The 27,794-nt window shown below is 39.1% G+C and overlaps 1 protein-coding gene across 2 annotated transcripts; it reads right to left on the bottom strand.

Moving 5' to 3' along the window:
* Nucleotides 1-340: 340 nt before the first annotated feature.
* Nucleotides 341-26,975, bottom strand: snx8 (sorting nexin 8). 2 transcript variants are annotated; one of them, XM_062964147.1, is made up of 11 exons: nucleotides 26,822-26,975; nucleotides 18,752-18,942; nucleotides 16,557-16,674; nucleotides 16,201-16,322; nucleotides 13,879-13,959; nucleotides 12,561-12,721; nucleotides 10,916-11,048; nucleotides 9,996-10,064; nucleotides 6,686-6,835; nucleotides 5,068-5,217; nucleotides 341-4,162 (listed from the first exon to the last, which is right to left on the bottom strand). In XM_062964147.1, the coding sequence occupies exons 1-11, from the start codon at nucleotides 26,847-26,849 to the stop codon at nucleotides 4,049-4,051; spliced, it is 1,317 nt and encodes a 438-aa protein (XP_062820217.1). In that variant the 5' UTR covers nucleotides 26,850-26,975; the 3' UTR covers nucleotides 341-4,048. The 2 variants fall into 2 exon arrangements, with proteins under 2 accessions (XP_062820217.1, XP_062820218.1); XM_062964148.1 differs by lacking the exon at nucleotides 26,822-26,975 and adding an exon at nucleotides 23,519-24,453.
* Between the last annotated feature and the right edge of the window lie 819 nt (nucleotides 26,976-27,794).

Here is a 27,794-nt window from a genome sequence, read left to right as displayed (position 1 = left end):
GTTGGCTTTTGCAATTTCCCTGACTTGTTTTAAGTACGTGGCATAATTTAGCTTTCTTCCAAATGCCAAATTTGTGTAAGAATTGCCTTTTAAAGAGGAAAAGCTGCTGAACAGCTAGAACCACATAAGCAGTTAAGCGATGACTTAAACATGTTCAGTGGCCACAGATTAGTGAATTAACTTTTGAGGAAAAATCCTGGAAATACTGGTAGGAGGGTAAAGATAATGGCACATCCCAGGCACAAACCAGATCATAGAACCGTGGCTGAAGAGACCAAGCACTATCCATTTACTGTTGCGGACACAGTGATCAGAAAACAAATAACACATTTACAACTGATTAAATTTCTCAATGTTTTATACAGGTTTTACAGATCTCTTAAAAATACATATTTTTGTAACATTTGATAGCATTTTTTGGGAATGTCATAACTCTGTAAACATTTCTGTAGTCTACCAGCTGTATTAAGGCATTCCTGCGGTTTAATAAAGTGCTTTGTTTTGTAAAAAAAACATTAGCAAGACTACTTTTACAAAAGGGCAGAAGGCACAGCGTTGGCAAAATCTAAAAGGGAAAACATCCGTCTTTGAGCAAAATCCAAGGCAAGGTTTAAACATTTGTTTGGCAGTCCTTCCACAAGGCATGCAGATGTCCCTCTTAAGTCACAGATCTTTTATCTATATTCCCTTTAGGTCCTGAGTTCTTCAAAAGAAGTTTAAATTTCTCAGGGGGAGAGGTAGCCACAAAAACTACTAGGAGTCTAGTGGTACTTCTCAAGTAGTATAAAGACTCCCAAAGCTGCTCTTATAGTAGAAACTAGGCAAACTTTTCTTGGAGCATTATAGCATTGTATACCTTAAGGGACAGAGGGGAGATATATGTTAGCTTCACCACCATCCTGATGTGATTTCTCTTAATACAATATACGTGAAAGCAGGTGTTGTGAGTGACATTTGCTCATCCCCACTCAAATATAAAGGCTGTGCAGTTTTAACAATATTTTAATAGAATCCAAAGCAACCTCTTCATATGCTGCCCAGCTATTCTTTTTAAACTAGGAAACTCATGGCTGTTTCTTGGCACAAACATGACCAAAACACTTTGCCAGCCCCATCCACAAAGTGTGCTTAGAAGAACAATAAGCCATTTGTCTAGTTGCGGTATTTCTCCCTTTTTTTGAACACCATTTTCCAATAGACCAATCCTCAATGGCTTTGTTTTTCACTGAAGAAACTATTCAGCTGTTTTGAAGCCTCTTCTAAAGCTTCAAAACAATGAGCTTATCTAAAGAAAAGAAAAATCCTCACAGCTGTGACTGAAGAATAATATATAAAAATAATACTTTAAATCTCCATTATAAAAACATTTACAAATGTTCTGTATTAACATATCAAGACTAAGGCAGCTCTCTTTTTTTGTAAAGAAATGTATATTGCGTGGGCCTCTGAGCTGGTTTCAGCCTGACTCACGCCAGTCAGTGTGTTCAAGATTCGAACCCAGTTGTCCAGTCATAGTCCTGAACTTAAAGCCCTTTACTGTACTGGCTCTCCCTTGCCCAAAGCACTTGGTGACAAGTAAGTCTTATCTTAACTAAAGCATGAATGAGTTACCAATAAAAAGCTATCACAATGGAAAGCAGTACAAATACTAGCTTTGAAATGTGCAAGACAGATTTGTGCAAAGCAATCTATTCAATACTGTTTTGTTTCCTCTACCACTTTAGTTTTTAAAAGGCATCATGTTCCTTTTAACCTTCCTGTGCTTTGAACACTTTGCTTTAAAAAAAATACATAGCAAGGGATTTAATTCAGTAACTTTACAGACAGTGATCCTGCTGTGGATTTGTTAGACTTTCCCTCTTCGGAAAATTTAAAAAAAAATCCTTTGGATAAAAGAGATCCCTTTAATACACTTGTCTGGTCTGTCCTTATCCTAATCTATGAGTTTGACACAGTGACATTCAATCAAGTGAAAGAGAGTCTTGGTAGGAATAGGCACTCACACAACATCTTCAAACCATGACCTAAAGCAGAAATCCCAACAAAGAGGCTTTCATCACATTCAACTGCAAGGCTTCTCTCAGGAAGGATCTAGCTCTTTGCCAATATATTTGACAACAGGGGGTCATCCTCACAAGTATATCTTGCACACTTGAAAGGCACAAATGAGGCAAACACGTCACACATCCCTTTGTAGCTAGGAATCTCTGAGCTCCTTCAAGTGGATTGTCACATCACCCTTCTGAGTAAGATATTCCACATACAGAAACATATAAAAACAGCTCATTACTATTCAGGAATGAATGAATGAATACATAAACAAAATCAATTGGGAGAGGAACAACACACAGCCCAATGAGCAAGAAAAACATGTCGCCAAGAACATCAGATGCACACCAATGAAAATGATAACATCTGTATTAAATATAATCCCAATGAGGAAAAAACGAAGAACGCTGGGAAAGGGCTGGGATTATATATTTACATAGTTGGCGTTGCCAAAATTTTAAAAAGAAATCAAACAGCAAACACTGAATTTTGTTAAATAAATAATGTGTTGATACAAATATTATAATTGCAATCGAAATTCAATTTTAACTTTTTTTTGCTTAAAACATTCAAAACAGATTAACAACAAAGCTGGTTGCTTTCAAACTGTTTCAGTTACACCTGTGGTTAAATGAAATTCTGAAAATAACACTTAGTATAGGTTTGGTACTAGTCATGGTTTGAGGCATCCACAAAGGAGTCTTCAAATGTATAATAAGTGCTGTGTTGCCCAAGACAGGCAGATTTTAACACCGGCATTTTGCAATATAGCTTACTGCTCTCTTTTTCACCAGCGTACATTTTTATATATCTTGGGATTGCCGAACAGGAAGATGTTATAGTCAGGTGCAAGTGTACAAATAGGAATATGGAGTGTCAAAATATTATTTACAAGCACCAAACAGTCTTCAGCCCGCTTAAAAGCATTGCTTTATACACTCCCAAGTCTGCAGCTGGTAATGCTAGCAAATAAGGCTTTTGTGTGTGTGTCAGGAGCAACTGGATTATCTAGACAAAACTTGATCCTATCTGTGTGTCAAATTTGGCCCATGGAGCTCACCTGCTCACCCTTACCTTCAGACAGCCTCTTCCAGTTTGGTGTCCAGAGATGTTGCCTTATATCAGGTCAGGCTTTGGCCAGTCCAGCATTATTTCTTCTGGCAAACAGCAACTTTCCACGTTCTCAGTCTCATTCCTGTTCCCTACTACCTGCTCCTATTAATTGGAAATGCCCAGAACTGAACTTGAGATTTTCTGTCTGCAAAGCGTAATATTTGTCCATGGGCCCTTCCATACAGCCATATAACTTAGAATATTGAGGCAGGACATCCCACAATATCTGCTTTGAATTGCAATATATGGCAGTGTGGACTCAGTTCAAAGCAGATATTGTGGGAGTTCCTGCCTTGATATTCTGGTTTATATGGCTGTGTGGAAGGGCCCTATGGGTTTGTGGTTCTCTCTCTCCCTCTCTCACGCACACACACACACACACTGTGCATGAGCTTAGCACTAGACAGTTGTATGGCTAAATCATTATATTTGGGCCAAAGTAAAATTAAAGTATATAAAAAGGATGGAGAACCTGTGGCCTTCCACAGGTTAATCATTTAGGCAAGCTGCTGAGGATTGATAGGAGCCGAAGTCCAAAACATGGAGGGCTGCAGGTTTCCCATCCCATAGTAAATCAGCAACAGAAGATTCCTAGCACTCTGTCAAGTGTAGCACAAACAAACGCTTTTGACATAAGGAAAGTCATCCCTACCATGGAGAACTTCAAAATGGAAACTAAAATAATTTAAAAAGAGAGCGAGTCTTTCACTCTATGCACTTATCACATTTCCCGGCAGCCCATAAATCATGGAGCAGCTCAAAGCAGCGAAGGGGGCAAAAAGTACAAACGTAGCTAATGGGAGACAAACTCCGTGCAACTATTTGCAAATTGCATAGGCTTTCCCCATGGCTCTCCCCACCACACTCATTCCAGAGTTCTAAAGCATTAACTAGAAAAGAGGTTGCCGTCCTGTGTGGACAACGGCGGTGTCTGCATGTTGCTGGATCCTGCAAAGAGGCAGCTCAACTTGGGCGTCAGTTCATTCCAGACTTTGCTCATCTAAAGGAAGGAAGAGAATGGAGTGAGCTATCACAAAGGCAAACTTGAAAGTTACAAGAGGGACTACAAAGGAAACAGGTCAAGTGTTTATAGAGGAATTTCAAGAAAAATTGTAAACATCTGGCCACAATGTCCAATTCAGAAATATTTAACATATTGTTACATTGCCTCCTTGCCTACATAGCTGCCTGAAGCAATGAACAATTTAAATAGAACCATTAAATAAAGAAAACAGTCTAAAAACAATAATAAACCACAATGTGCCTGAATATATTGCACAAGATTTATCTACCTACAATGATACATTTTAATATATTGGGTTTATGGTTCCCATCCCCTTGATCAGGTTGTGTAAGTGTTATTTATCTATATATGAAATTTCAGCCTAGGACAAAACAACAAAACTACACAGCCCAGAAACACTAAACTTGGCAGCACAACCCCTCATCCATGCCTCTACATTCATACAACAAAAAGGTCTAGCTACTTCAGAAAATGGCCAGGCTTTGAGACTGCAAGGCTATTCACTGCTATTCCACCTGGCCAACGAAGGATTCCCATAAGCCACAGCAATGCGTGGCCGGGCAAAGCTAGTTGCTATATAATTGTATTGTTTCACCTTGCTTAATAATGTGTTATTATGTTGTTATGTAATGTATGTGTGGTTTTTATGATTGGAAACCACCCTGAGTCCCATCCGGGAGATAGGGCGGTATATAAATAAAGATTATTATTATATTATTATTATTATTTATTATTATTATTAAAAAACTAAAACGGAGCAATTTCAAACATTAAAGGTCACTGGAAACTCAACTTCCTTTGAAAGGGAGTCCCACAGTCAGGATGCTGCTAAAGAGACCCCCCTGTTATGTTTAGGACAACACATTTAAAAGCAGTCTTACCTCTTTATGCCCTTGGATCTGAGAGTTGACAAAAGCCCCCAAAATGTGAGACGTGAGAGGAAGATAAATATGGATGAGCTGAGTCTCTTGGTGGAGGCAATACAGGGAGAAGTAATTGCGCAGCTCCATTGTCAGGATTGCATTCTCTTGCTGAGGAATAAAAATTAATTACCAGGATGTTCTGATGACACAGAAACAGCATTTCAGATCTCTGCTCTGGAATGTCCACAAGAAGCCCTGCCACGTTAAATCCTGGGCAAACAAGTACGGAAGTGCAAAATAAGAGTTGCAAAAGGGCAATTGGGGGCCAGGAGGGGCAACAGAGCCAAGAAGAGCTGCCTCTGCTCCATAGGAATAAAGAGACAAACATTCCAGCTCACAGAAAGGAACTGCAAATGGGATTTCCAAGCTCTCTCCGTTCCTTGAAAAGAGCAAATGGAAACAGTATGTCGTTTTTGTTTGTTGAAAAACATTAAAGTACCTTTGAAACAATAAAGTAAGTATGTTTCATGTTAACAAAACACTAAAAATAAACGGCTAAAAACAAAGTCATAGTCTTCAAGAACTTCCCAAGCTGAAAAAAACTAGCTTGTGATTGACCGTCCCATTTGATGCCCAATTACTAAGCCTAGGTGATATATGTCTTCGTTTCAGAAGAGATTGGGGATAGATAAACTGGGAATGGAACAAACAGCACTGGCATGGAGACGGGGATGCAGCAATATGGGAATACGGGGGTCAGGACCTACTGTTTCCCAATCCCTGCTTATTGCTGTATTAACACTTAATGCAAATCTGTATTTCCACACAGTCAAAATAGCAAAGACTGTAATATTTCCTAAATCTACATAGCCAATTGGAGAGAGTAGCAAATCCCATAATCAAGGAGACCAATAATTATAATAACAATGATAATAATAATAATAATAATAATAATAATAATAATAATAATAATAACAACTTTATTTATACCCCACCACCATCTCCCCGCTGGGACTCGGGGCGTCTCACATGGGGCAAAGCCCTGTCAACATAGTTCACAAAAGTAATAACATAAATACATTAGCACAATATACACAAGTTGAAACACAATAAGATAATAAAACAAAAGTTAATATAACAGTAATAATATCAAACAAACAACCAATACAATTCAGTCAACTTCATAGGTGGGGGAACTGCTGCAGCAATATAAAGATAGAATCATCAGGTTAAAATACCCAGATAAGATTGACCTAGTAAAATTCAGAATAAAATTATAATGAGGCTGGTCATCCAGCTCTGCTTGCCCTCCCAAACCACTGCAATCTTGGCTTTCTCACTTCAGAAATTTCCCTACAAAAGACCAGACAAGATGCAAGGTTCTTCAGTCTGGGCTCAAAACTGTTCATTTCTGTGAGGGCATGGAGGGTCCTTCCAGACAGGCCCTATATCCCGGGATCTGATCCCAGGTTTTCTGCTTTAAACTCCATTATATGAGTCCAAACTGCCAGATAATCTGGAATAAACAGAAAACCTGGGATCAGATCCTGGGATATAGGGCCTGTCTGGAAAGACCGGAGTCACATGACAGACACGGATCTGAATGTTGAGTTGCAAAAGAGGGAGAGGGCGGTACCTCCACAATGCGGGACTCCAGCTGCTCCACAGACTCCGGCTCCTTGTTCTGTACTGAGGCGCTCATCATCTGCCGCTTCATCATGCTGTATTTATGCAAGGCCCGCTGGTGCTTGTGCAGAACTCCTTTCTCATGCCGCTCACACAGATCCTGCAAAAATCAGGTTGTGGAACTGAGATGCCATTGGACTGTCTAAATGCATTGCCTTCCAAATTCCTTGGATTGCACAACATCTTATAAAAATTTTTTGAAAGGTAGCATCCTTCTGAAGAACTGTAGTATTATTTATTTACTATTTATTTACTACATTTGTATCCTGCTCTTCTCACCCTGAAGGGGACTCAGAGCGGCTTACAAATCAAATGAACATACAATATATTATTGGCATAGCACAATACAGTAGAGTCTCGCTTATCCAAGCCTCACTTATCCAAGGTTCTGGATTATCCAAGCCATTTTTGTAGTCAATGTTTTCAATATATCGTGATATTTTGGTGCTAAATTCGTAAATACAATAATTACAACATAACATTCCTGCATATTGAACTACTTTTTCTGTCCAATTTGTTGTATAACATGATGTTTTGGTGCTTAATTTGTAAAATCATAACCTAATTTGATGTTTAATAGGCTTTTCCTTAATCCCTCCTTATTATCCAACATATTTGCTTATCTAAGCTTCTGTTGGCCCGTTTAGCTTGGATAAGTGAGACTCTACTGTATAAGCTGACCCAAATATAAGCCAACCAGGACCCTCACCCGAGTATAAGCTGAGGGGGGCTTTTTCAGTCTTAAAAAAAGGGCTGAAAAACTAGGCTTATACTCAAGTATATACAGTATTTCAATTAAAGTAACACAATGTGGATTAATCTCCCCGCCACCCCAGCCTGCATTAGTTATTACAAATGGTAAACAAACAGGTCATAAAACCAACACAGGAATGATCTTTTCCATAGTGCTAATGACTGTTGCTTTTTGCAACAAAAAAGGGACAGAAAGGCAGTTTTATTTTAAAAATGAAGAAGAAGCTAAAGGTTCAAACCTCTGACCAAACCTCCATCACAAAGAATTGTCAAAAACCATTTGGAATCTGCGTGTTGCCTGCTGGTACCCTTTTTTCAACTCTTTTCTGCAGTACATTTTGAATAACCCTTTTAATTATCTTGTATTACATACCGAGCAGCATTAGGGAGCACAGAGAACGGTCAAGGGCAAGAATAATGAGCAAAGCAGAGGAACTAATGAGTGCAGCAAAGTGCCTTTTCAGCCAGCAGAGCCTGACCTTCACCTGCCCTCCCAAGTGGCTTCACTAAAGCTGAACTAGTAGATCAAAATCCCCAAGTAAGTGGTCAGTTCGCTCGAGGAGTCTTTAGTTCAAATTTCTGCTCTGATTTCATTGGAAGCTCTAGGCAGTCCAACCTCCTTCTGCAGTTATCCTCCATCTATAGTATGAGGCATTTGTTATGCTTACATCCTACTTTTAAAACTCTGGCTGCCCCCCATGAATAATATTCCCTAGTTACAATGAAATAGGACAATACACAAACAAGGATGTCTTGCCATTTAGACTGCGTGGAAATACAGGCTTGCAATGAAAGGGAAACTACCTCCCTTTCTCCAAATCTAACAGAAAAGTAAGCTGTTTAATGCAAATGATATTTGTCTACATTGCTCAGGTCACATAACTCGACTATAGTGATGCAGATTTCCCTCCTCTATCATCTAGAGCAGGGGTCCCCAAACTTTTAAAACAGGGGGCCAGTTCACGATCCTTCAGACCGTTGGAGGGCCGGACTATAGTTGGCCACCAAGCAATAATAATAATAATAATAACAACAACAACAACAACAATATCAAAGAGGGTTGGAAGATACCCTTTGGGCCATTGAGTCCAATCCCCTTCTGCCTCTGTGCACCAAAAGCACAAGCAAAGCACCCCTGACAGATGGCCACCCAGCCTCAATGTTGTTAATAATAATACTAATACTACTACTACTAATAATAATAATAATAATAATAATAATAATAATAATAATAATAATAAAAAGAGGGTTGGAAGAGACCCCTTGGGCCATTTAGTCCAACCCCCTTCTGCCTCTGTGCACCAAAAGCACAAGCAAAGGACCCCTGACAGATGGCCACCCAGCCTCAATGTTAATAATAATAATAATAATAATAATAATAATAATAATAATAATAATAATGGTTGTAAGAGAAGAAGAGACCCCTTGGGTCATTTAGTCCAACCCGCTTCTGCCCTTGTGCCGTGGGGGCCGGATAAATAGCTTCGATGGGCCGCATCCGGCCCCCGGGCCTTAGTTTGGGGACCCCTGATCTAGAGCAGGGTTCCTCAAACTTTTTAAGTGGAGGGCCGATTCATGGCCCCTCAGATTGTTGAGGGGCCGAATTATCATTAAAAAAATATTCAAATTCCTATGCACACTGCACATGTCTTATTTGTAGTGCAAAAAAAAAAACCCAACAACAATTATTTATTTATTTATTTGCTACATTTATGCCCCACCCTCTCTCACCCCGAAGGGGACTCAGAGCGGCTTACAAGTTGTATGTACATACAATATATTATATTATTAGCATAGTAGAATATTAGCATTATATATTACTATATTGTACTATACCACTATACTGTAATATTATTAGTAATATTACATTTGATATATAATATATAATGAATATTATTATATTGTATTATTATTATTAACTGCCCTGAGTCCCCTATTGGGTGAGAAGGGGGGGGGGGGTAGAAATACTGTAATAAATAAATAAATATTATATTGTATTGCATTACAATATTATTATCAATATTATATGTATACACAATATATTATATTATTAGGATTGCACAGTATTAGTAAATTAAAGAACAATACAATATTTAAAAATAAAAACAATTTAAACCAACATACTGTGTAAACCTATCAGGATTTCAATGGGAAGTGTGGACCTGCTTCTGGCCAATGAGATAGTCAAGTTAAGTAGGATTGTTGGTGTTGTGCCTTCAAGTCATTTCGGACTTTGGGTGAGCCAAAGTCTAAAACTGAGAGCGGGAGCCAGGTCAATTACCTTGGAGGGCCGCATCCGGCCCCCGGGCCTTAGTTTGGGGACCCCTGATCTAGAGGCATCCAAGATACAGAGAACCTGTCACTGTCCCAGATTTCCAACATCTAATTCAGACTCATGGCAAATTCTCTGGCTGGGTTTCTGATGCATGGCCTTCTTGCAAATGCACACAGCTGTTTTTGGGCAGCTTACTCAACTCACTGGCACAAAGAAAGCAGGACTGACTCACTTTGTAGGACTGGAGTAAGTCCAGGAAAAGATTCAGCTTCTCCACCACATCACTCTCTTCCTGTTTACCCTAGAAAGCCAAAGGACAAGTGAATGAAAGAGAGAGTGTGAATTTGGGCAGCAAAGCACACATGCACACAAAGGACATTTATGAGTCTCCATTTCTAAAGCTTACGGGGGTGCAGGCTCAGATACTTATAGTGTCCTTAGGGCTTAAGAAGGGCTTCATGGCTGAAGCTGCTGGAGGGAAGGGATAACTCTCTATGTGGCTTAAACAAGGAACCTGGAAACAGTGCCCTGTGTGCCTTAATCTTGGGCACTGAGACAGCTCTTAGACACGGGAAGCAGTATGGCATGAAAGATGTACTTCAATTTAACATCACAGTTGAATCAGGTGATCTGTGGAGCCAATGGGGTCCCAGTTAGCCTTATATAACCACTGCCTGAGGCATAGTTCCCAACGGTAAGCAATTTTTGCAACCATGCAATTTTTCCAACCACTTGTTCTGCAAATGTTTTAGACAGATGTCAAAAAGTGCACATAACAAATTGAGGGAGGGAGGAAGGGAGTCAGGATGACTGCAGGCCTCTGAAAACAGAGCAAGAGTGTATGTCATTTAGGACCCTTGTTTGCTTTGATTCAAACTACTAGAACAGCCTAGTGATTTCATATAAATATCCACACATCCAGAACCAACGTGTCACGAGTGTTGCAAACTCAGAGAGGCTTGCACAGTTTGGTGGGTTCTCCTTTCATGGATGTATGAGGTCTAAGAAGAGGCATAATACCCCTCCCAGACACCCTTTTCTCCATGCTTTCTCTCCATCCCTCTGCCACCATGAACCCAGAACATACATATTCCATGAAGAGAGAGGAGAATATACTACTAGAAGGGCAAGGAAAAAACTGCAAGAGCTCACCTGTTGCACGGCTTTGTCAGCCAACAGAGCAAATTCAACAGAGAGGCCTCTCAGTGCCTGCTTGAGGTTGCCCCAGGCACTACTGTTCAAAGCGGCCCAGGAAGGGAGTGGAGTTGTGTCGGAGCCTAAAGCACTAGAGGAAGGAAATAAGCAGTTATTAGGATATAGCAAAAAGCCTATTTTGTTACATTTGGAAAACAAAATCTGACACATGGCTCTGCAAAAGATGACAAACTCTTTCTGTGCACCATTTCCCATGATTGAAAAAAATCCCCACAAAATTGCTATCTGCCATATAATAATAATAATAATAATAATAATAATAATAATAATAATAATAATAATAATAATAATAATATAATTACGATCTGCCAACTGCAAAAGGCCACCCTACTGGGATCTGTTTCCATTGCCCTTAAGAAGAATATACACCAGGGCCAGGTTTGAACAACTCGGTATTATGATGCAAACTGGTCGCTACTGTAACATCCCAAGAAATGAGAGATTCTGTGTCTGGGGAGATCAAATAGTGGAAGATATCGAACATTTTTTGATTGACTGCCCAGCATATGCCGAACTTAGACACAGTTACTTACATCCATTACTATCTAATTTTAGGTCTCCCAACAAAAATGATCTTCTGACACTCCTCTTGCAAGGACAAGAAAGATCCACCATAATTAGAGTAAGCCTTTTTATCCTGAAAGCTATCAAGAAAAGAGCACATTTCCTGAAAGAAGAATCAGGAAAATAAGATTTTGTCGGCAAACAGATGGCCAGCTGCCTGTCCTACCATCCTTTTTGCCTTGTTTTTTATTTATGTTGCACTTTGAAATGGTCATATGACTGGCCAAACAAATAAATTATTATTATTATTATTATTATTATTACTGGGATCTGCACGCATCATCCAAAAATACATCACACAGACCTAGACACTTGGGAAGTGTTCGACTTGTGATTTTGTGATACGAAATCCAGCATATCTATCTTGTTTGCTGTGTCATAATAAAATAATAATAATAAGAAGAAGAAGAAGAAGAAGTTTATTTGTATCCCGCCTCCATCTCCCCCAAAGGGGACTTGGGGCGGCTCACAGACATATCAGATACAAAACAATAATAATGTACAATACATCAATAAACAATAACATACACCAGTTGTAGTACTTACACATTAACCAGAAAATTTAAAAAAAAACACTTATTAAAAACATAGAATTAAAAACAGTGAGACTGTAATAGTAGATTAGCAAATTGCACATTATAAGTTGTGAATTCAAAACATAGATAAAGTGCTACAAGTTCGTTTTAAGTCAATTTGGGATGAGAGAAACCATGAGCTAATGTCAAGTAACCAGGAGAAGTGCGACCAATATAAAAAGGTTGAGGAATATAATTATGATTATGATGAGGATGGGCGATCTTAACCAAAGACCTGGGTGAAAAGCCAGATTTTCAGGCTCTTCCGAAACGCCATATAAGGGAAACCTCAATGTACAGGAGGAAAGGGTTATCCCCCACCTCCCTCATAACCACAGTCTATATTGAGATCTGTTGTAAAGCAACAGGTAGTCTAGTTACAGACCTCCTTCTTTATTTTTATTTGGGGTTTGCAAAACATCTCTCAGTTTAAATTCATTTACCTTAGTTCCTTCCCAAAAATAAGGAGGTCAGCGGCATTGTCTACAGCTCGGGAGGCTATTCTCTCAGCTCGGTCCCGCAGCTTGTAAAAGCTATTGTAGATGTTTCGGATCAGCTCCCTGCTGGCAGCAAACTGTACCTGGATGTCAGCTGGCAGGAAATCCTAAAAGAGCACAAGATAGGTCAACTGATCCAACAAGAGCTTCAGACAGCTGCCAAACGCATAAAGAACACATCACAAAAGAAGCAGGCTGTCTGCAAGCTCAGAGGGAAAGGATAATGTGTCAATCATACATCTATTTACAATTCCCCACACAAAACAGTTTTCAAACCAACAGGAGCTTGTACACATATCCCAAGTGCAACAAATGCGCTGGGACTCCTTCCACTAATGTATTGGGCACAAGAGAATGTGGATCATCTATTTTTTAAGTCATAGGATGGGGTAAATGGCAAGTATGACTAATTTGATGGCATTTTTGATGTAAGTTAATTTTTAACTGTTTTATAGTGCATTGTACAATTTTTATATATGTGTTTTATTGTAAGCCGCCCTGAGTCCCCTGTTGGGTGAGAAGGGCGGGATATAAATATTGTAATAAATAAATAAATAATTTTTGCTAGGGTTACACCTGAACATAACCAACATGGGTAGGGACACAGCATTGCAACCTAAGACTCAAACTGGACAACATATTGGAGATATGTAATACAAACATTTCTTTGGAGGCCTGCTGTAACAAGGCCCACTTTTAATCAGGATTCCCAGGATAAAGGAGAGTATTAATTCTACCTGCCCCAAGTTATGCCATTAGGCTGATGGGAACTGAAATCCAAAGTATACATAGGACATTAAACTGGGGGTGCTGTTGAATGTGATGATATAGATATGAACAATATATATTGTAATGAGTTGAATTAGCATGCCCCTCATTACATCATCATCATCATAATCATTTAATTACTTATTAAACGCCCTCCACCCAAGATGCTCTAGGCGATTTACAAGATAAAATTGTAAAGGATAAAAATACATACATACAAATATTGATTAAAATTAACATAGATTAAAAGCTCTAGTAAAGAGCCAGGTCTTGAGTGCTAGGGTAAAAGGCCCTAACTCACGCAGGGCTCTCATATATGAAATCAACAGTACTGCACATGATGGAAACTTCTAAGAAATTGATCAAAGTCTATGAAATTTCAACCAGCAGCTCTCCTTATCCCAGAAGCAGCTTTGGAAATGTCGTGTTAAAACAATGCCGCCTCTGTTTTCCAAACAGGTAGAAGGCTCCCCATGTTACACAGCTTAGAGGATACCTTGGCCTGAGTTGCTAGTTTGCAAATCATGAATTCATCTCCCACGCCCTGCACCAACTCTCTCAGCTTGTTTTGCACATCCTGGAAAAACAGGAGAAAAGAGATGTTAATAAAAACAAAACAAAAAGAAAAGGAGACAAAAAAAGCAATCAGGTGATTTATCAGCAGCTACATCTGACCAGAATTCCATTCCAGAGTTTTTGCTTCCCTCAGCAAGCCTTCCAACATTTAATTGCTTCTGTTTGGAGTCGGGGGCAGGCAAAGAGGAAACTGACCTCTCACACCAAATCCAGGCTGAAAACAAAGCTGACTTTGTGGGAAAGAGATCTTCAGGGCCAACTCCCTCCTCTTTCAAAGACTGGCCCTTAGCAAATACATGCTGATCACTCTCTCTTCCAAGATCCTTAATCAACTCTTTCCCACAACTTTAAAGGACACTGGTGAGAATTCACACTAGGACCAATGTTTGGATTGGAAGACTTCAAGTATTGGTGATGCCTAGAGGAAGTTCATCTGCCCTTTTATTGTCACTATTGTCATTTATAGTACTTTATTGACTATGTCAATTATGTAACTATCTCCTCCTGATTTGACACATTCACCTTTCGGCCCAGACTTGTGTTTGATATACCTGTTTTAACATTTTATCTTGTAAGATTGTCCTTTTGATTGTTTTACCGATATTGTTGATTTATTGTTGTAAATTTGTGTTTTTGTTTTGATTTTATATTGTGATGTTGGGCAAGACCCCATGTGAGCCGCCCCGAGTCCCTTCGGGGAGATGGGGCGGGGTACAAGAATAAATTATTATTATTATTATTATTATTATTATTATTATTATTATTATTATTTCCAAACATTCCTATCTCTCTTTCGTTCCTACAAACATCAGGCAGCACTGTGCCTTTATAATATAATAATAATAATAATAATAATAATAATAATAATAATAATAATAACTTTATTTTTATATCCTGCCCCATCTCCCCGAAAGGACTCGGAGCAGCTTACATGGGGCCATGCCCGACAACAATACAATAACAGCAATAAAACAATAAAACAAGGTCAGCAATAAAACAATGTCATATCAATAAAAACATAACATCAATGAACAGTTATAAAAGTCAGCGCACGGCATAAAATGGTTAAAAACAGGGCTAAAAACTTTAGTATGTGTTTCAATCATCTGACCACTGAATACGGACTACAATCATAATCAATTTTCATATCCAGGGTTAATATCAGATTTGAATATCAGTCACTGGAGCCCAACAGAAAGATCATAAACTTAAACATAGCTTGTGACTAGACAGAAGCATCAGTCTACCTAGGTTTGGGAACAGGAAGGTAGACACAAAATTGAATCTCATCTATACAAGCATTTCTTGAGTATTTAATATTTCCTCCACATATCAAACCTTATTTTATAGGCCACTGAGCCTCCTCCTTTTCATTCCTGATCAGTACATGAACACTACCACCTCAAAACATGATAATAGTGTTGTGGTAATCTCTGAGCATTTAGACTCAATGTAACCCCCTCTGAGGGAGATTCCACCAAAATGTAGCAGAGTAGCAAAAGTAAAACTTTCAAATGCAGCAGTTACTTACAGCTTTCAGCTTAGGATGGCAATCAATTGCAGAGGCTCAATAAAAGTTCAAAAAACATTTATTCGGGTAAAAAGAACTCCATTGTAGATAGAAAGGCTTGGGAGCTGTCTAGTCTACTCTAGACTAGTTTCTAAGGAAAAATAAGAAAGGAAAAATAACAAACATCTAAATAGTTACATCTTGCCTGGAGAGACAGTAAGATGCTGTTGTTAGTTAGAAGAACAAAGGGAGAAGACAGAACCAAAATGGTTCCCACCTCATGGTCCAGTTTATTGAGGCCATAAAACATTCTGACCAATGAGAAGTTAGTGTCCCTGAAGATTCACATTTATACTAACTTCAAAGTAAGGGATATGACGTAAACAGGATAGAAAGAGGGGGAACACAGTAAAGCCTATCTAGGCATGCTTTGGAAACGGGGAAAGGGTTCCCTCAATCTAACTCTATCATCTATCTGACTACATTTAGACTTGAGTAGTCCTGGGTGATTCCCAACAAATAGAGCAATCTGAAAACAATACGTCATACAAAAAGGAGCTGTAATCACATTTAGCACGAATCAAGGGACATGTGATCAGGACCCTTCTGGATTTGGTTGCATAGCTAACCCAGCACAGAGGTTCAATTCCCTCTTGAAATGATGTTCCTATTAACCACTTCTTATCTAAGATAATACTTGGAATCCCAAATACAAATTTCACGAATACTCACCGATCCACTGAAGGAGAGGAAGAGCTTCAAAAGCACATCTTCTGAGAATGGAGGATGTCGAGCCACCAAGTTAACAAACCGTTTTAATGCACGCCGCCTTGTCTCAATGAACTCTCGGTCAGCTGTAGGAAAAAAAAAACAACAGTACAGATTGAGGAACACCTCTATTTCTAAGTAAACATAAACTGAGCACTGCTTGCTTTCCGCCCTTACCAATTGTATATTGAATCAGTGACCAACACTGCCTCCTTCCTTTCTATCTATGTCTTGAGGTCCAAGTTTACAATCTCCACATCTTTATGCACCTCTCTTTCGTCACACTTACTCCATCCCAATCCCATCAGCCCAAGACTTGCCTCCAAGCATTCTTTTGGGGGGAAGCGCAGGGACCATCCGATACGGGAACTTTTGGAGAAGCATCTCATGGAAGACCACAAAATCATTGTACCGCCTGTACACAGAACAGTTGAAACGCTACAACAAAGATGAAAGAAAAGTTCTAAGTGCTTCTGCAGGATCACCATTACAATTTTTTGAATGAAGGTTAGCTATGTTTTACTGGAAGTGTGCCGTTGGTCATCACTGTGACTGATCATCCTTTTTCAAACCATTCCAGAGTTAATACAACTGTATTAACTTTTCCCAGTACGTACTGGTAAAGTTAATATTAACTTGTTGACTACCTTGACAAGTATATTTTGCAGAACAGCCAAAGAGCACAATTTTGACAGTGAAGTTTGACTGCCATTATATGTGGTTAAGCTGATCTACTCAATTAATAAATGAACCTCATTACTAGTTTCCTAAAGTGTGCTTTTAATATTCCAGTCCAAAATACTCCATGAAATTACTAGATCACATCAGTATATGTGGAGACATGAGAGAAGCCTCCCACAGGATGGTAAAACATCAAACATCCGGGCATCCCCTGGACAACGTCCTTGCAGACTGCCAATTCTCTCACACCAGAAGCAACTTGCAGTTTCTCAACTCACTCCTGACACACCCAAAAAAAAATTCAGGATCTTGTAAGTTCCTTTTAACAAAGGAGGAAGAGATAGATAGTGGAAATGGTGTACATACTTAAGGAACATTGTATGTGGCCAAATTAATATAAGATCTGAGAACAATGATTTGACACACAGGATAGTTAATCATTGCTTAACAAATGCCATTCACTTAGTCAAACAGTAAAACAAATGGAAAGGGCTGCAAGTCCTAAGCAGTCATGGTAGAGCAGGAACAAGCATATGCATGTTTTCAAAAATTTTATTGGAGTCATTTGTCTGCACCTGAACAGTCATAAGGACTTTTCAAAGTGGAAGAACAACTTGTTCGCCTTGGTGCATGACTGGCTGCAGTAAAATTTTCAAAACACTTCCAGCTGATTGATAGCCAAAGGGAGAAATTCAAAGTGTCAAACTAGATTAAGCAATTTGCATTTTTTTCCCTAGAGTAGTGAAAAACGTCTGTTTGTCATTGCATTTGATTTTCCTGAACGATGCATTTCATATTAAGAATGCTTTGGGATTTTTTTACTGGTCATTGGAATGTGAAACGGGTTTAATGTGTTGATGCAAATCCTTCTGAAGAGGAGAAGTGAATTACTTAGAGGAAATATAAATTTCTCTTATTGTCTACTTTGATCCGAAGATTGCAGAACAAACATCATCCCGTGTTGTCGAAGGCTTTCATGGCTGGAATCACTGGGGTGCTGTAGTTTTTTGGGCTGTATGGCCATATTCCAGAAGCATTCTGACGTTTCGCCCACATCTATGGCAGGCATCCTCAGAGGTGTTGTCCTTTATTTACTGTAACAACCATCACGTCAGATTACACAAAGAAGCCACAATCCACAAGCATGTGGACAATTTCAACAGAAAGGAAGAAACCATGAAAATGAACAAAATCTGGCTACCAGTATTAAAAAAAAATCTGAAATCAGGACAGTAAATAAAGAACAACACCCAGAAGACAAGGGAATTCCAGACAAGAAACAATCAGGGCCAGTTAACACCTCCCATCAAAGGATTCCCCCAGGCAGGAAACAACCAGGCTTTGAAGCTGCAAGGCAATTCAATACTAATCAAGCCAGCCAATTACAACATTCACACTTGCCTCCAACAGACAAGAGTTCTTTCTACCACCCTGGACATTATTCCAGATGTATAAACCGCACTTGCCTAGTTTCCAACAGACCTCACAACCTCTGAGGATGCCTGCCATAGATGTGGGCAAAACATCAGGAGAAAATGCTTCTGGAACATGGCCAGACACCCCAGAAAACTCACAGCAACCCAAGCATCATCCCATTCCTAGGACTATCTCAGAGTGGGCATTTTATGTGAACTCACAATACAAACATCCAAGACCAGTTGCCATTCCTATGAGGCAAAAAGGCAAAAATAAATCTGAGATGTTCTGGACTCATCTCTTCCGTCAGTCTGGCTATGCTCAAGATTTTCAATCAAGCAACTGTCCTAAAGAAAATCAGTCCAGGAAAAGCAGTTCAAGAAAGAGATTCCCTCTGCTTACCAGCAAGCGGCATTACCTTGCTTGAAACCTCATACTCCACATGCTTGACAAAGAGACCCTTTTTCTCCGGGATCAGCTCTACCTGCACCGTGTCCTTGCTCAAGAGCTCTTGCAAGGTGTGAGAAAGAAGTAGCGGATTTCCCGGGGGTGCCTGCATCAGAGGATCGTCTGGTTCTTTTACGTCACTTATCGGAGGCTTTGCCAAGTCTAGGGGAGGAGAAGAAAAAATAAAATAAAATGCCAGAGAAAATGTTGCTGCTGCTGCTGCTGCTAAAAACCACAGTCCTGGAAACACAAAGTTGTTCCTTGAGGACTTGCAGTGAAAGCAGAAACACCCAGAGAGTCACTTCTTCCTAATGAGACGTGCCCAAAATGAAGAGACGTCGTGACCTTCCTCCCGATAACATCAGGAACATCTATATTCACACCTACGAGCTAAAAAACTGGCTGCTCTTCTCAATCAGGACAGATGCCAACAATTCTACACTGTAAGCCAGCCAAGAGTCCTGTATTTCCTGCATAGCTTGCTTCCACTATGAGAAGAATTTGAGTAAATCCCTGATTCGGCATTTTCGGATCCGATAACAACAACTGTGGAAGGAAAAGAACTATTATTTTACCTCTATGTGTAACTAGAAGATTTTAAACTGTTTCTGTCAAGCAGATGTTTCACTTCATCAAACGTGAAACCCAGAAATGTTAGGCCAAGAGGACTTCAATTAAGACAACATCAGAAGTTCCCCACTAATCATGTTTAACTACATGGAGAATAATTTAACAAAGTGCTGCTCTCAACTTCCTCCTCGACTAAATCCACTTCCCTCATGGGGATGGAAGCACAATCTATACCCTTCAATTAAAACAGCCGCAAACCAGCCTTTTAGGAGTAACATTCTCAAGGAAGGATACCGTAATAAACATCACAATGTAATCAAGCAATTGAGAAAGAAAAAAATGGGGAAAATCCACAATCGACATTAAAAAAACTGAATATAATGACAGTCAAATGTCAAAAAACAGAAGTCTTCATTGCCTATCTGCCTCCCAATTCTGGTGTTTCTCCATCAGTTCCACAATCTAAAATCTACCAAGAAAGAGAGAAAAAACACCCACTCTGCTATGGATAGTGACAACTTCCCCTTATTCTTAAAATCACGTGTTTTTAATATCATGCATGTTGTAACATATAGCTTCTCTACACCACATATCAGCAGAATATTATGCTGTGTATGGATTATGCACAGGTCACAATTACAGTAGAGTTTCACTGATCTAAGCTAAACGGGCGGGCAGAACCTTAGATAAGCAAATATCTTGGATAATAAGGAGGGATTAAAGAAAAGCCTATTAAACATCAAATGAGGTTATGATTTTACAAAATAAGCACCCAAACATCGTTATAAAACAAATTTGACAGAAAAAGTAGTTCAATACGCAGTAATGTTATGTTGTAATGACTGTAGAGTCTCACTTATCCAACACTCGCTTATCCAACGTTCTGGATTATCCAACACATTTTTGTAGTCAAGGTTTTCAATATATCATGATATTTTGGTGCTAAATTCATAAATACATTAATTACTACATAGCATTACTGCGTATTGAACTACTTTTTCTGCCAAATTTGTTGTCTAACATGATGTTTTGGTGCTTCATTTGTAAAATCATAACCTAATTTGATGTTTAATAGGCTTTTCCTTAATGCCTCCTTATCATCCAACATATTCGCTTATCCAACATTCTGCCAGCCCGTTTATGTTGGATAAGTGAGACTCTACTGTATTTACAAATTTAGCACCAAAATATTGTGATATATTGAAAACATTGACTACAAAAATGACTTGGATAATCCAGAACCTTGGATAAGCGAGTCTTGGGATAAATTAGACTACTGTACTATTATTTCTGAGATTGTTATTACTGTGTTGTCGAAGGCTTTCATAGCCAGAATCCCTGGGTTGAGTGAGATTTCTGGGCTGTGTGGCCATGTTCCAGAAGCATTCTCTCCTGATGGTTTCCCCACATGTGGATGAAACGTCAGGAGAGAATGCTTCTGGAACATGACCATACAGCCCAGAAAACTCACAGAGTCACAGCCATCCATTGTTGTTACTGCTATTCTTAAACTGACAGAGAGCAGTTAGCAGACTATGGATCAAAAACACCTGCCTTTGGGTACTGCCAGGAAAATAGGATTTCACACCACACGCCTATTTCAAAGACAGATCTTCCAACCGAAAGACCATTTCTCACATGAAGGAAATCCAATACAATATATTTGTTTTAACTCTAGTTGTTATTTACACACTCTAAGACTCGTTTTCACAGTTCAATTCTTCTGCAACACGCTCCCATCTGTTATGAATTTGTGTCTTCCAAAAGAAAAAATGAGAACCAGATCCTATTGAAATCTGTGAGGTTTTTTTTAAAGCATGGTATCTTATCTATCGCTTCAGTTCTTCTGGTGCATGGTTCATCCAAGGCATGGTTTCATTAGATAACCAATCAGCAACAGAAAGGTTGTTAAAATATTACAGAAATTACGGAAAATGCCTATGTGTTTCTGCTGAGTTAGGAGTATATAAATCCCTCACGCATACAGAACCACAAGAATATTAAAAGCAAGATACTGTATATGCGTTTTACACACACAATTAAAGGAAAAGCTTAGTTTAGTCATAAGGTATTTCTGTGAGGCATCACTTGCTCAGCTGCTCAACCATTTGGCATATATCCCAACACAGTTAGAATGTATGCAGATGTAGAAGTCTACATGTAATAATAATAATAATAATAATAATAATAATAATAATAATAATAATAATAACAACTTTATTTTTATACCCCGCCCCATCTCCCCGAAGGGACTCGGGGCAGCTTACATGGGGCCTTGCCCGATAAAACAATCAAATATCAAAACACAGCAATAAAACAGTTATCCAATAAAAACATCAATTACAGTAAAAACAATCGTTAAAATCAACATAAAACATACAATATTAACACTGGAGACTAATTCATAGAACCCAGGCAAAGTGCAACATGTGCCGAAATGGGCCGAAATGGGGAAGGTAATTTCACAGTTGAAATGTAGTCGAAAGTGACCCCCTACCTCAACAGAAGATAGTTTATAATCAGGGAACTTATAGTATATAAGTTATATATAGTTATAGTATTTATAGTATATATAGTATTATATAAGTTATAGTATTCATCTATATATATAAAAGGGTAATGAAATTTCGGCCTAGGACAAAACAACAAAACTACACATCCCAGAGACACTAAACTTGGCAGCACAACCCATCATCCATGCCTCTACGTTCATACGACAAAAAGAAAAGAAAAATAAAGTCCTGATTAGAGGGAGAGGAATAATTGTTTTTATCCAATTGCTGCCAGTTAGAAGGCTAAGCTCCGCCCACTTGGTCTCCTAGCAACCCACTCAGCCCAGGGGACAGGCAGAGTTAGGCTTCACTTAGGCCTCTTCCACACTGCCTATAAAATACAGATTATCAGATTTTAACTGGATTATATGGCAGTGTAGACTCAAGGCTCTTCCACACAGCTATATAACCCATTTATAATCTTATTTTATCTGCTTTGAACTGGATTATCTTGACTATTTCCCATACCACCATACTTCGCCACAGCAACGCGTGGCCGGGCACAGCTAGTAATATTATATTGTAATACGATATAATACTAATAATACAATATAATAATATTAATTATATATTATATTTTACATGTAATATTACTAATAATATTACAATATATTGATACAGTACAATATAGTAATTTATTGCCTGTATTGTACTATGCTAATAATATAATATTGTATGTAAATTTAATTTGTAAGCCGCTCTGAGTCCCCTTCGGGGTGAGAAGGGTGCCATATAAATGTAGCAAATAATAAATAATAAATAGTTTTGCCAAGGACTCCAGGCTAGAATGATATAATAATAATAAGGACAAATTGCAAAAGGGACCAACGACAACAACAAGGAACACTTCCCGCGTTAAATCTGTGCACATTTGATCAAGGTTTTATATTCTACATTTTACATTTCATATATTTATAGCAGAAGGTCACAATGTAAACCATGTCGACAACATACAGACCAAAGCATTTTCCCATTTGGCACATCTATCAAATATTCATTTATTCAAAAATTCCTAATCTTGGAAGGTACAGTAGAGTCTCACTTATCCAATACTCGCTTATCCAACGTTCTGGATTATCCAACGCATTTTTGTAGTCAATGTTTTCAATATATCGTGATATTTTGGTGCTAAATTTGTAAACACAGTAATTACTACATAATATTACTGCATATTGAACTGCTTTTTCTGTTAAATTTGTTGTTTAACATGATGTTTTGGTGCTTAATTTGTAAAATCATAACTTAATTTGGTGTTTAATAGGCTTCTCCTTAATCTCTCCTTGTTGTCCAACATTTTCGCTTATCCAACGTTCTGGATTATCCAACGCATTTTTGTAGTCAATGTTTTCAATATATCGTGATATTTTGGTGCTAAATTTGTAAACACAGTAATTACTACATAGTATTACTGCATATTGAACTGCTTTTTCTGTTAAATTTGTTGTTTAACATGATGTTTTGGTGCTTAATTTGTAAAATCATAACTTAATTTGGTGTTTAATAGGCTTCTCCTTAATCTCTCCTTGTTGTCCAACATATTCGCTTATCCAACGTTCTGCCGGCCCGTTTATGTTGGATAAGTGAGACTATACTGTACCATAAAGCAGAATGCAGACCTCATAGCAGCAGCCACAGCATATCAAAGATTCCAACAACAAGAGAAGAAAATATTATCCAGGAAACACAATAAATCCATCAGGAAGAGCAGTCAAGGTTCCATCATTACTATCTCAAGCCATGAGTTTGGAAGGAAGAGGGGACTTTGAATCCAAATAGTGTGGGGAGCCCAGTTTCCCCTTAGCAAAAACCAGATGTTTCCCCATCCTTCCAGAGCCAGAAAACTGAACACAATAAAAAAATATTGTTCATCAGCGTTTCCTTTTCTTCTCTCCTATCTTCCCCTGTAACAAAAAAAGGAAAGGAAATGCACACAAAACACACTAAAAAGCCAGGAGCTAGAAATGGAATGCAGTTTACTGAAGGTCAATTCCAAAGAAAGCACACTTCTGATTAAAGACTGTTTTCTTAAAAGTCCTGCTTCCTAAAAAATGAGTACTTGAAGCAACAGGGGAAGAACGCACTCCATCAGAAGATAAACAACTTTCGAATAAGAAGTTCTTAGAATGAAAAGTGTTTGTGCATTGCTGTGTTTTGAAGAGGAAATCCCCAGTGAATTGTCTGTGAAGCTTTCTTAAGAGACAGAGAACATCTTGCTTCTGAAGTTTCCCTCTTCCTCCAAAGCCAGGAAAATCTCTCTCTCTCAAAAACAATCCTCAATAAGAAACAGCTGCCTTGCTCGGAATATTCTGTCTGGCCAATCCTTGTTATATTTCACAGGACGGCACTCAAAATTGGGATAAATCTCGCTCTAATGCTGATAAATTAATCTCGCTCATTTCCTCTCTTCACAGAGGAACAGTGCTCTCTTGTTTTGACCCAGACCCCCGTCTACACTGCCAGATAAAATCCACATTATCTGCTTTGAACTGGACTATTACAGTAGAGTCTCACTTATCCGAGCTAAACCTTGGATAAGTGAATATCTTGGATAATAAGTAGGGATTAAGGAAAAGCCTATTAAACATCAAATTAGGTTATGATTTTGACAAATTAAGCACCAAAACATCATGTTATACAAAAAATTAGAGTTTAGTCTAGTCATGTCTGACTCTGGGGGTTGGTGCTCATCTCCATTTCTAAGCCGAAGAGCCAGCGTTGTCCGTAGATTCCTCCAAAGTCCCGTGGCTGGCATGACTGCATGGAGTGCTGTTACCTTCATGCCGGAGCAGTACCTATTGATCTACTCACATTTGCATGTCAGCAAACACCTCCAAGGTCATGTGGCCACGGGCATGACTGCATGGAGCGTTGTTATCTTCCCGCCGGTGCAGTACCTATTGATCTACTCACATTTGCATGTCAGCAGACACCTCCAAGGTCATGTGGCCATAGGCATGACTGCATGGAGAGCTGCTACCTTTGCGCTGGAGCAGTACCTATTGATCTACTCACATTTGCATGTCAGCAAACACCTCCAAGGTCATGTGGCCACGGGCATGACTGCATGGAGCGTTGTTATCTTCCCACCGGTGCAGTACCTATTGATCTACTCACATTTGCATGTCAGCAGACTCCTCCAAGGTCATGTGGCCCCTGGCATGATTGCATGGAGAACTGCTACCTTTGCGCCGGAGCAGTACCTATTGATCTACTCACATTTGCATGTCAGCAGACACCTCCAAGATCATGTGGCCATAGGCATGATTGCATGGAGAGGTGCTACCTTTGTGCTGGAGCAGTACCTATTGATCTACTCACATTTGCATGTCAGCAGACACCTCCAAGGACATGTGGCCATAGGCATGACTGCATGGAGAGCTGCTACCTTTGCGCCGGAGCAGTACCTATTGATCTACTCACATTTGCATGTTTTTGAAATGCTAGATTGGCAGACGCTGGGGCTAACAACAGAAGCTCACTCGGATTTGAACTGACGACCTGTCGGACAGCAAATTCAGCAGCTCAGCGGTTTAAACCGCTGTGCCACCGGGGGCTCAGATAATAATGTGAATTACAGTAGAGTCTCACTTATCCAAGACTCACTTATCCAAGGTTCTGGATTATCCAAGGCATTTTTGTAGTCAATGTTTTCAATATATCATGATATTTTGGTGCTAAATTCGCAAATACAGTAATTACAACATAACATTACTGCGCATTGAATTACTTTTTCTGTCAAATTCGTTGTATAACATGATGTTTTGGTGCTTAAATTTGTAAAACCATCACCTAATTTGATGTTTAAATGGCTTTTCCTTAATCCCTCCTTATTATCCAACATATTCACTTATCCAGCGTTCTGTCGGCCTGTTTACGTTGGATAAGCGAGACTCTACGTAGCTGATATTCTGGACTATATGGCAGTTTAGAAGGGCCCCAAGAGATGAAAAGGTGAAGAGTCACATCCTCTCAGCCTCCAATGGAGGCCATAACAAATCAATTGTGGACAAATCTTACCTGGGAAACTTTGGCCCCTTCTACACTACCATCCAGGGCTTTTCCACACAGCCATATAACCTAGAATATCAAGGCAGATCATCAATACAGTAGAGTCTCACTTATCCAAGACTCGCTTATCCAACGTTCTGGATTATCCAACGCATTTTTGTAGTCAATGTTTTCAATATATCATGATATTTTGGTGCTAAATTTGTAAATACAGTAATTACAACATAACATTAGTGCGTATTGAACTACTTTTTCTGTCAAATTTGTTGTATAACATGATGTTTTGGTGCTTAATTTGTAAAATCATAACTTAATTTGGTGTTTAATAGGCTTCTCCTTAATCTCTCCTTGTTGTCCAACATATTCGCTTATCCAACGTTCTGGATTATCCAACGCATTTTTGTAGTCAATGTTTTCAATATATCGTGATATTTTGGTGCTAAATTTGTAAACACAGTAATTACAACATAACATTACTGTGTATTGAACTACTTTTTCTGTCAAATTTGTTGTATAACATGATGTTTTGGTGCTTAATTTGTAAAACCATAACCTAATTTGATGTTTAATAGGCTTTTCCTTAATGCCTCCTTATTATCCAACATATTCACTTATCCAACATTCTGCCGGCCCGTTTATGTTGGATAAGTGAGACTCTACTGTATCTACTTTGAATTGGTTATTGGAGTCCACACTGCCATATATCCCGGTTCAATGTGGAATTTATATAGCTGTGTGTAACGAAGTTCCTGGAGGGAAACGACTCCTGTCAAAGCCAAGCCATGCCTGCCCCTCCTTTGCCTTCCCCGCGGCCGCGGCCCTGCTCCTTCCCTGAAGCCCCGGACTTTCCTGAGAGAAGCGGCCGCCCAAGGCCTCCCCTTCCTGGAGAAACCCCTCCGCCGGTGGCTCACCTTCCCCGCCGTCCATGGCTCCAGTCATGTGAGGAGCAGGAGGAGGAAGGCGGGAGGGAGAAACGGCTTCCTCTTCCCTCCCCTTCGGCCCGGAGGAGGGGCTCCCGGGCCATCAGATCCACACGGCGGCGTTAACGCACTTTCACACCGCTTCAGAGTGAAGAGACGTCCACCGCTTTGAAGTGAAATGGCCCACCGTTGCTGCGTATGTAACACTATTTCACTGAATAAATCTCTAAGGCATTATATATGCAATATAGTAAGGTTTTCCCCTGACGCGATGCCTAGTCGTGTCCTCTCCATTTCTAAGCCGAAGAGCCGGCGTTGTCCGTAGACACCTCCAAGGTCATGTGGCCGGCATGACTGCATGGAACGCCGTTATCTTCCCGCCGGTGCAGTACCTATTGATATACTCACATTTTGCATGGTTTCGAACTGCTAGGTTGGCAGATAATAATAATAATAATAATAAGGAATTAATAATTATTATTATATTATTAAATATTAAAGGCCACCCTACTGGGATCTGCGCGGATCATCCAAAAATACATCACACAGTCCTAGACACTTGGGAAGTGTTCGACTTGTGATTTTGTGATACGAAATCCAGCAGATCTATCTTGTTTGCTGTGTCATAAAATAATAATGATAATAATAATAATAATCATCATCATCATCATCATCATCACACAGTCCTAGACACTTGGGAAGTGTTCGACTTGTGATTTTGTGATATGAAATCCAGCATGTCTATCTTGTTTGCTGTGTCATAAAATAATAATGATAATAATAATAATCATCATCATCATCATCACACAGTCCTAGACACTTGGGAAGTGTTCGACTTGTGATTTTGTGATATGAAATCCAGCATGTCTATCTTGTTTGCTGTGTCATAATAAAATAATAATGATAATAACTATGCATTTATAACATATTTTTAGAGCTTGGATGGGTCTCAGACAAGTTCAGC

This window comes from Anolis carolinensis, unplaced genomic scaffold (assembly GCF_035594765.1).
Source record: "Anolis carolinensis isolate JA03-04 unplaced genomic scaffold, rAnoCar3.1.pri scaffold_13, whole genome shotgun sequence".
Taxonomy (NCBI): Eukaryota; Metazoa; Chordata; class Lepidosauria; order Squamata; family Dactyloidae; genus Anolis; species Anolis carolinensis.
The sequence above is the reverse complement of the archived record's forward strand: the minus strand, read 5'-3'. Positions and strand labels throughout refer to the sequence as shown.

What these genes read in the sequence shown, in the direction of transcription:
- snx8 (XM_062964147.1), bottom strand. Translation starts at nt 26,849, where the DNA reads ATGACTGGAGCCATGGACGGCGGGGAAG. An exon ending in ATTTTTGGGAAGGAACTAAG is followed by an intron (nt 11,049 to 12,560) that starts GTAAATGAATTT and finishes TCCTTCCTCTAG; the next exon opens with TGCTTTAGGCTCCGACACAA. An exon ending in ACTTACTCCAGTCCTACAAA is followed by an intron (nt 6,836 to 9,995) that starts GTGAGTCAGTCC and finishes TGATTTTTGCAG; the next exon opens with GATCTGTGTGAGCGGCATGA.